The 10914-nt window shown below is 40.6% G+C and overlaps 1 protein-coding gene across 1 annotated transcript; it reads left to right on the top strand.

Annotated features, from left to right (window-relative positions):
• Positions 1-3448: 3448 nt before the first annotated feature.
• On the top strand, positions 3449-4399 carry LOC123974017 (olfactory receptor 6N1-like). Its single transcript, XM_046054437.1, has one exon. It carries the CDS (start codon positions 3449-3451, stop codon positions 4397-4399), a length of 951 nt encoding a protein of 316 aa, XP_045910393.1.
• Positions 4400-10914: the final 6515 nt, after the last annotated feature.

Genomic DNA, 10914 nt, shown 5'->3' with positions numbered 1-10914 from the left:
CTTGCCCCTGTCTCCTAGTGCTTGCTCTTGGTGGGAACTGTTGGGCTTCTGTAAATATCATCACAGAGTACGGTCTAGACCTGCTCTTTTATGAAAAGCGCTGTGAGATAGCTGTTGTTGTGATTTGGCGCTATATAAATAACCGCCCGTGGAGTCGAAAGCAGTCTGGGCTTCGGGTGACCAAGAGAAAGGAGTCTTGGTGGAGGTTAGTTGGGTTAAAGGGGCTGCGACCTTGCCGTAATTCCTGATAAATCTGCGGTAGAAGTTCGCAAAGCCCAAAAATTGCTGTAGTTGTTTCCGGGTTACAGGGACCGGCCACTCTAGCACTGCCTTGATTTTTGTTGGGTCTGCCTGCATCTGCCCTTGCCCAATGATGTAGCCCAAAAAAAGCTACCGCTGAAGAACCTGGCGGACGTGGGGAACGTGCTCAACGGGATCTCTAGAAAAAAAATCAATATATCATCCAGATATACAAAAACAAAGTGATTCAGGAAGTCACGAAGTACATCATTGACTAGGTTTTGGAATACTGCAGGTGCGTTAGTCAACCCAAAAGGCATTACCTGGTACTCAAAGTGGCCGAGGGGGGTGTTGAAAGCAGTCTTCCACTCGTCTCCCTCCTTTATCCGCACCAGGTGGTAGGCATTTCGAAGATCCAGTTTGGAGAAAACCGTGGCCTGCCGCAGGGTTTCAAAGGCTGAGTTGATTAATGGTAGGGGATATCTGTTATTAACGGTTATATTGTTTAAGCCACAGTAATCAATGAAGGTACAAAGGGACTTCTTTCTTGGCCACAAAAAAGAAGCCTGCACCAATGGGAGACGAGGGGGGCGGATCAGACCAGCTGTCAGGGAATCTCGGAAGTAGGTTTTCATGGCCTCCCTTTCAGGGAGAGAGAGGTTGTAGAGTCTGCTGGATGGAACGGGGCATCGGGGAGCAATTTGATTTCGCAATCATAAGGTCTGTGGGGTGGGTGAGACAGCGCTAGATCCTTGCTGAATACTCTCTTCAGGTAATGATATTCAGAGGGTACGTTAGTTAAGTCGGGAGACTCAGGGCTGAGTGGGAGTGTAGCGCCCTCTGCTGGGGGCAGTGCCAACTGCATGCAGGTGGACAAATAAAAAAATTAAGGGCTCCAGCTAAGAATCCTGCCGGCAGACTAGTCGATATGGGGGTTATGTAGTTGGAGCAAGGAAACCCTAAAATGATAGGGGTCTGGGGAGCAGATATTACTTTAAATGATATTTCTTTATGTTTATTTCCAGACAATATTAGTTTAAGAGGTTCAGTAGACTCAGTGACATGGGCTAGGATTGGGCCATCTAAGGCCCGGGCAGTGCAAGGCTCAGGAAGGGGCTCTATAGAAAAACTGGACTGGACGGCCAAATTGCAATCAATAAAATTTCCCTCTACACTGCAGTCAATAAGGGCCTGGAGTGGCAGAGAAAGCAAAGGCGTACACAAGGTGGCAGGAATTAACAGACGGAGGGGATTGTTAGTGGGACTAGGGCTCGGGCTCCGCACTATGCCCACGCCTACTGAGGAGCCGGGCCTTTTGGCCGGACTGGGCAGGAGGCAACAAAATGTTCTTTGATAACAGAGGCACTTGCCCGAGTTACGTCTGCAGGAGTGTTCCTCCTCCGGAGATAGCCGGGCCCAATCCAACTGCATGGGCTCAGGAACGGTGCTGGAAGTTGGCCGTGGCACAGAAACGGTGGCTGGGATCTGAGGGAAAGCAACAGTAAAGAGTGGGTGATATGGCAGAGAACCATAGGAGAACATGCAAACTCCACACAGAAAGGGCGGGACCAGGGTTTGAACATTCAACCTTCTTGCTGTGAGGCCTCAGTGCTATCCACTGGACCACCATGCCACGCTGATGGGGTCGTCCCGTGACACTAACTCATCCTTAAAGGGGTACTTTGCGATTTGAATCCAATCCACTTTTTGTTAAATATTTCCTCATGGGTAGGTAGCTCTGTTTTTCGTGTGCTCTGGAAAAAAATCCTTTCCTACACAGCCCCTGGGTTGAGCACAAACAAAACAGCTCAGAGCAAGCAGCAGGTGGCGGTGGCGCGCTCAAAGCAGTGGGAGAGAGAATGTAAACAAACAACGGTACGTTCAAACATGATGGACTCATTACGGGACTCTAGCTGTGAAGATGACTGAGAAACATTGTGATATTGATTGCCGATGGACGATGGCATTGTCTGTCAGCCCAACCCTACCACCTTTACATCTGATGTTGCTTGAGGAGCCAGTTTGTAGTATGATGTCATGGAGGATAGATTCTTAGGTTTAGAGGTTTACTATTCATTAACTCTTACTTTATCCCCAAGGTATTTATCCCATTGATGCTGTATGCACTATTAGCTCTTACTAGCATTTATTGATCCTCTTACTATTATCTTACTTATCTATTGTCACTTGTAGATCTCTTACTTTATTGATGCTAGTATGTTGTTTCTCAAATGTGAGACGATTTGGATAAAAAAATGTCTGCGAAATGAGTAAATGTGTATGTACTTCCAGTTCCGGCCATCATCACATTATGTTAATGTGTCCTGCACTCTTATGGCCTGAAAGGTTCACAACACCAAATACTAGAAAGCTCTATAATACTTGTAATAGGTCTGGACTCCGGTCTACTGAGGCAACACAACACTCACATTGTCAGTTTGTGACACACTTTACCTCCCTTTGGACCCTGTTTGCACATGTGACTGCTCAGTAAGACAGTTAAAAGGATGAAGGTTCAGCAGCTGCCTCGGTGTAGGGGAGGAGGCTGTGTATTTTTCTGAAATCTCAGTTACATGCAGTGATGCAAAGATTCTGTTTAGCTGTCTTTATGACTTTATTAGTAGGATAAATCATGGGACAAGTATGTAGAGTGTAATTGGTTGACTGATATATGTATTTTATATTTTACAGCTACTATAGACCACACAAGTGGAAAACTTCCATCAACTGTCAACGCTTTTCAGATTGGTTGATTGTATTTGTAATGCTATCAGTGACTAATGTTAAAGTTTCACACTTGAAAAGGATATTTTGAATCTCTGTCATCTGTGAGTCTTGATAACCTGGATATATCTCTTCTTCTGTCATTGAACTAAGACATTGCTCAATGAGAAATGTTTATTTGCTTGTACATTAGGTACATGGGACACTGACACTTTTACTAATGTTAACCTTTTGAACATGTCTGTTTGAACTACCTGAAACTTGTTAATAGTGCTGAATATTATCAGGTAAAATTGTTGAAATGTGCAACTTATGCAACTTACATGCATGCAGGCTAATGAAATGTGTCTTGTTGAAATAAGTGTTCAATAGGAAATCTTATTCTGGCCATTTTAAGCTTTACCTTTTTGTCCTCTTTCGATCGGCCTTTTCCTTCCTCTCCCTCCATCACTCTCACTTCTTCCAGCTCTGCTGTTGTGCAGACATGATGAGCAATAACAGCTTTACTCCTGGGTATTTTCAGCTGACTCTGTTTACAGACTCTGGGCCCCTCAGATATCTGTTCTTCTGTCTGTGTCTGTTGATCTACATGACTATAATCTCTGCTAACCTTGTCATTATTCTGGCAGTCTGCCTGGAGACGTCTCTGCATCAACCCATGTACATGTTTCTCTCCTGTCTGTGTTTAAACTCTCTGTACGGCTCAGCCGGCTTCTTCCCCAGGTTCCTGATGGACATTCTGTCTGACACTCATTTGATCTCACGTGCATCTTGTTTCATTCAGATATATGTTATTTACACCTATGCATCATACGAACCAACCATCCTCAGCATCATGGCCTATGATAGATTTATTGCTATTTGCCAGCCTTTACACTATCACAGCAAAATGACATTTAGGATGGTGAGACATATTCTGATTTTTGCTCTGCTCTATCCTGCATTTGCCATTGGATTTATTCTTTATCTTACTGTTCGATTGCCTCTGTGTGGAAATAAACTGCACAGGCTTTTCTGTTCTAACTGGCCTGTGGTTCGGCTCTCCTGTGTGGATCCAACTTTGAACAATATAGTAGCTGTTCTTGTTTTAATAACCTTCTTTGCCCCCCTGTTCTTTGTCCTGTACACCTATCTAAGGATTCTGCTTGTGTGCAGGAGAAGCTCGTCTGAATTCAGAGGAAAGGCGTTACAAACCTGCCTGCCCCACATAGTGACATTTGTGACCTATCTGTTTTCGGTATTCTGTGACCTGTCACTGACTCGATTAGAGACTGATAAAATGAATCCAAACATTGCAGTTGTTTTCTCTTTAGAGTATTTGATCATTCCCCCCATCAATAATCCTCTAGTTTATGGCCTGAATCTGTCTCAAATCAAAAGAGTGATTTTTAGATTTTTGAAAATACACAAACTGGGTCCTGCTGATAAAATATAAAACTCACCATGCACATACTGAGTAGCAACATTAAGCCCCTGTTTTTGACCAAATTTGCTTCTGGAATATGGTAAATGTATTTGTCCATAGATTTTGTTTGCTATCAAATATATTTTAAAGAGAATATAATATAATAATAATAATAGAATAGATTAACATGAACCACAACAATAATATTAATATTGTACAAGATGTATATGCATGGTTCAACCTACAGCTCCTTAGAAACTCACAACTTAAGAATCAATTTGATAGGATTTTAGGTGTATGATGGGAATTTGGATCTTAGATGTTTCTTTGATTAATATTTGTTTTTTAGTTTTGTATGTTAATCTGCATTTATTGCGTGTTTTTAATAACATTTGTGTTGGTGTTGTGAAGCATTTGCTGTTTTTAATTATAATAAAGTATAATAATAATGTAATGGGAATAATATATTTTACCAATGTCATTAACCTCTGTACTTTGCTGTGTACCAGTGTTTTGATATAGTGAACATCTGAATTATTCCTTTCAATAAATATCACAAAGACAACTGTTTGTTCTTTATTGCAATACAATTGCAAATACAATACAATTGACAGTTTACACCACAAATAACACTAAACTGTAATGATGTAGGATAATAACAAACAAGACTAACAGTGTAGAGCCATGCCAGCTGTCCTTTGAGGCTGTACTTCAGCACAGCCGTGCTTTATTACCATATTATGCATGCATCAGCATGCTATCCTGCTCACAGTGACAATGCTAACATGATGATGTTTATCTGGTATAGTTTGTCCCATGTTCAGCATCTTATTGTAGTGGACATATAAAAAACATTCTGTGATAATGGAGCTAGATGAAAAGTCAGAAGGTCACCACTGACAAGCTAGCAAGCTAGCCAAGATGAATAGATGAACCTCACTTGGGAGACATATTGCAATGGACAGGTTACAATTGTGTCCCACAGGGGACAAAGAGGATGAAGCCATTAAGTAGGTGTCTTGGGATCAATCCTGTCTGCAGCCAGGGAGTAAAAATATTATGAATTACGTTAGTCTCATAATAATACCACTTTTTTAAATTGACATTTTATTTTATTTTTTGTGCAAAGGATATCTTTTTTTATTGCAAGACAAAATACACAACAATGACATGACAATACAAAGGGAACAAGATGAGAAAAAAAGTATTATCATTTTGATTATAGATATTCTGCCCATAATGGATATTGGTAGGTTCATCCAGTGCTGAAGGTCGTAATTTATTGTTTTAAGTAATGGTGTAAATTTGAGAATAGCTCTGACAGCTTGGGGGAAACTCTAAATATGTGATGTGACTTGCATAATGGCAAGCTAGTCTGCCTGTCCAGTTCAATAAACCAAGTACTGCTATCTCACTCACAAATCACAATACAATGACTTAAATCATCCCAAGGCAGCGTATGCCTCAATATTATGGCAAAATAGCATTCACTGAAAATCACCAAAGCACAAAGCACACTAGTAGGCTACCGTAGCGCAAATCGATAGCAGAGTCTATCGAGTCGCTCTGCCCTATCGAAAAATGCTACCTTATGTGTTTCCTTATCCAATCCCATAAAGTTAAAACTCTCACAGTATTATGACATCTTCTGTTTTTTGATTATATTATAACATCATTTCAGAGATAGCGTATTCTGATATAATTTCATATTGCACTACTCACTCCATGTGTACTGTAAGGAGATGGGGAGCATGTTGAAATACTATATTATGTCATCTTTATTTTAAGATATCAGGGGTGGCATATTCTGATTGACTAATAATGATGGGGTTTTTTTGATATTGCTGACGCTCAGCCACTGTCTTGATGACATGCCCAACAGCAAGGTTGCACAGATTTATGGGCGTGGAAACAGACCACGCTTGTGGGTCATTCCCCCTCCGTGATGTTAGCCGCCAGATTCTGAAAGGCTAAAATCCCTTTGAGACGCTCTCATGCGTCTGTCGTTGAGCTTGAGGTGGAGTTACCTTGTTCTGTTTGCTGACCGGCATCACCTCTGTCTTTTTCCGTTACAGTTAACTTACTGAGGCTGAGCATAGCTGGTAGAGTAATTTAGATGGTGCTTCCAAGCTAACATTGGCTAGCTCGACATCGTCCTCTTCATTTCTTGCTTTTTTGAAAAAGCTTCTTATTAGCCGGACATTTTTTATTGCAGCCGCTTCTTTCTCTTACTTATCTATTTTTTTCTTTCTCTTGGCAGCTCCGTTGGGATTTCAGTTGCTACAGCTTCAGTTTACACGAACACTAACTTTACACTCACAGATACAAGCTATCTGACCATGGATCAGTTACAAATTAATTCCACCATTTTAATCTCAACTTTTTCTTACAAAAACTGCCCACCCACCTTTATCAGGTGCCAATCTACACAGTGTACTGTAGCCTGCTTCCAATCATTACCTGGACAAAACAGACAATCATAATGAGATGTAATTTTTTGTAAACAACCTTGATCACAGAGGGCCCCTCTCTGCCCAAGGGCTCCTTGACACCTGCCCAGGTTGGCCATATGGTAGATCTGGGTCAACATAATGGGATTGGTGATGAATGGGCTGACACATCCCAGCTATTACTTGATTAGATGATTTTTCCCAGTTAATAGAGTATTCTGAAAATTTTAATGTTTCAATTAGTTTTGTTGTTTCTTGTAATGATGGGAGCGGATATTGTAGGAATAGTAATATATCATCTGCAAAAAGACTAATCTTATGATGTACATTTGGCATTTGAATTCCTTTAATGCGAGTGTTCTGACGGATGGCTGCCGCTAATGGTTCGATGAAAATGGTAAATAGAGAGGGGGAGAGTGGATATCATTACCTAGTACCCCTGTGTAGTGTTACGCTTTTTGCATCTCATTAGATTTTCAAAATAAAAAACATACATAAATATTTGAAATGCTTGCAGTTTAGTTAGGTTTAGCATTAAAACCATTTGGTTAGATTGAAGACCATGGTTTGGGTTAAAATAAGTATGTTAGTGATGTAAGTTTAGATACATAACTTAAGTTGGTTAAGTCAATTACATATGTTATGTAGCTATGTATGTCAGTTGCCTAAGTTACTGATCAAGAGTTTATCTGATCTCGCTCTCTGAAAGAGAAAACTCAGAGTTTCCGTCATCTCAGGCTCAACATACACAGAATTTCCACTAATCCTGCTTTCTGAAACAGGGCCCTGATGCCTGAAATCTGAGAGCTGAGATCTGAGACTTCTTGTCTTGCTGCAGTCTGCTGGTCTGGTCATTCTGTCTGCTGTCTGAGAACTGATGCAGAGGATGACCTCAAATGTTAACCACACAAGTGAAAACAAGTGAATTGTGTTTATAGTTTAAACAAGTGACTCCTTCTTTTGATGGCTGAAGAAATGTTTCAGGAAAAATAATCTGTTGGACTGCAATCTTGAATCTTACCACTAGGTGGCAGCAAACTATTTAAATCATGTCTAAGTCACTGTTGTTGTTGGTGTGTGTGTGTGTGTGTGTGTGTGTGTGTGTGTGTGCGTGTGTGTGTGTGTGTGTGTGTGTGTGTGCTGAAGAATCCTCCAGAATATAATTATGTACCTGGCTTTAAATGCTTATAAACTTAGTATGTCTAAGATGTGTATTTGTAAGGTTCAAGTTAAAACCCCCACCTTCATCTGTTCTTCTCTTCTCTTTTATCATAAGTCATCCTAAAACTTCTCACAATTCAGTGAGTATATTTGTGTTCCCCTAGTATCACAACGGCATGTATTTCAGAGTACTGGCACTTAAAGGAAAATGTTTAAACTGCTAAACGCTCCAATCATAATAAATAAACTCCTGTTGTGACCATGTTTTCGTTTCATTTGTGTAGGTGCTAAGCAGGAAGTTTGATTTACATGGAGGTTCTGCTTTAGTATGTGTTTCATCATCAGAAGAAAGATGAACTCCTTCATTACAAACTACCACAACACAGAAGCCACCGGTTACAACTTTTGCTACAAAATCAACTGTAATTCACTTGAATCTCAGGTCTCTCGACGATCAACCCGAGACAGAGAGAAAGTCAGGACAGGTACTTATAGATATGTAGTTATATATTAAATAAGTTAGTGTCCACGCTGTGTGAAACTCCTCTGAAACCAGCCATGTCAAGGAAGTAAAACAAGGTACAAGGTTGTTCATTAATCATTATACAGCACAAGGCTGCATAACAAAATTAAATTTGTAGTTCCTTCATGCTACACACACAACATATAGGCTAATTAAATGTAGGACTATATTAAAATATGGTAACATATAAAATAAAATAAAACAATAGTTATTTATATACATACACGTACCTACCCCAAACATTCCACAGTGCGTTTTTTGAATTTGCATGGGGTGAAGGTAAACAGCAGCAACCAGATGATAATAGGAAAATTTCATCTTCACAATAAACAGTCTGACATTTGGGAGTCCATCCTGACTGTGTCTGTGCACTAAGCATCATCTATGTAAAACACAGAGTCCACCTCCTCTCATCTTGAAGGAGTCCTGCGTTGACAGCACAGAACATGGAACACCTGTCTTCACTATTTCACATCTGCTGTTAATGCTTCACTTTTGTTCAGCCTGAATTTGTGTCCACAGTCTGCAACAACGAAAAGAAACATTTCTGCCAAGAAACACACCCATGTTTGAACTTCTATATTTGGGAGGACCTTCATTGATATAATGCATCCCCCAGCCTCTGACCCCAACCTTAAAGCATAGCGTTATAACAATGAATGAAATGACTAATGAAGGACCATGTTGCTCTCTGACTGCTGGACACAGAAAGAAACTACTCTTTGTAAAACAAATTCAACATATCAACTTAAGACAATGATATTTGTTTATAATGTGTTCAAAATGTGTTTCTGCCACCCAAATAATTGAGAAAAAGTCAGCTATTGCAGGTTCAACCATCACAATTAAAGGCCGTACCTTAACCTTTAATCTGAACAGAACCTAAACCTGATTCTTACTCTCAAACAGCCTTAAGAAGGTCCAAAGTGAGGCCAGTCTCTCCCACTGTCTAAAACTTAAATTGGTCTTCACAACAACGTACAAAAGCACACACACCCACAGGGCACTAAACTTTACACAGCATGGAAACGAGGCTTACATGCATCTGTGCTCTACATGGTACGTAATCTGCATAATTATGCCTTACACAATGTCCATTACACCATCCCTTTCACAAACACACAAACATGCTCCCCCTCCCCCCTCACTCTGTAACACACTATTTTGCATATTAACATGCACACATTAATAATGGCATGTAAATCGGGCTTAAATGTTCATCTCTGTTCGTTACAGTGTCTGCATATTCAAGCCTCACACTGTATGTTTTACACCACCCCTCTTCCTCTTCCACACAAACATAAACCTCCCCCCTCCTGTGAGTCTCATGGGAGTTCTGCCACACATTCTTTAGCGCACACTTCATTGTAGCAGTGATTCAGAGCAGCTCATGGCCAAATAAGACGAAAACTCCTCAGCATTTGAGCTGTTGCTGTACACAGACGTGACTGCTTGTGGATTTATAGATGATGAAATAAAAGGGCTGGGTTGTTGTTGAGCTGCATAGCCAAACACTTTATATATGATATTTCTATAAGACAGCTTCATCAAATATCTCTTTCTAAACCAGCACTGTGTGTAATGTCAAACTCTTTTAGATTTGTTTAAGTGGCAATCACATAAAACAACCTCAGACTTGAGACTTTGCACTTGGGTACTTGCAAATCTTGACTTTAATTGTTCCTTCATGATTTAGGACCTAAAGGAAACGTGGGATTTAGCTCTTGGGATTTGGTTCTTCAATACCCTGGACTTCCCTGTCTTAACTTAGGATCTCTTTGTCCAGACTTGGGACTTGAATGGTACTTTCACCTGGACAAGTCTGATGAAGTCAGCTTTATTCACATAGCTCTATATCACATGAGGTACAGAGGAGGGATCCCCCTTACATGAAGGACAGACAGGAAATAGATGGCGTGACTTGGTTATTGCCTTTCTTAACTTTGGACTCGAACTCGACTTGACTTGGTTCTTGACTTTCTTAACTTGGTACTTGAACTCGACTTGACTTGGTTCTTGACTTTCTTAACTTGCCACTTGAACAAGACATGACTTGGTTCTTGCCTTTCTTAACTTGGGACTTGAACTGGACTTGACTTGGTTCTTGCCTTTCTTAACTTGCCACTTGAACTGGACTTGACTTGGTTCTTGCCATTCTTAACTTGGGATTGAACTCCACATGACATGGTTCTTGCCTTTCTTAACTTGAGACATGAACTCAACATGACTTAGTTCTTGCCTTTCTTAACTTGCCACTTGAACTGGACTAGACTTGGATCTTGCCTTCTTGAACTTGGGACTTGAACTGGATTTGACTTGGTTCTTGCCTTTCTTAACTTGCCTCTTGAACTGGACTTGACTTGGTTCTTGCCTTCCTGAACTTGGGACTTGAACTGGACTTGACTTGGTTC

Source organism: Micropterus dolomieu, linkage group LG07 (genome assembly GCF_021292245.1).
Source record: "Micropterus dolomieu isolate WLL.071019.BEF.003 ecotype Adirondacks linkage group LG07, ASM2129224v1, whole genome shotgun sequence".
NCBI lineage: Eukaryota > Metazoa > Chordata > Actinopteri > Centrarchiformes > Centrarchidae > Micropterus > Micropterus dolomieu.
Note: the sequence above shows the minus strand (reverse complement) of the source record. Positions and strands in the feature narration are given on the sequence as shown.

Bases quoted from the DNA above. Each gene is read 5' to 3' on its own strand.
- LOC123974017 (XM_046054437.1), top strand. From the start codon at position 3,449: ATGATGAGCAATAACAGCTTTACTCCTGGGTATTTTCAGCTGACTCTG.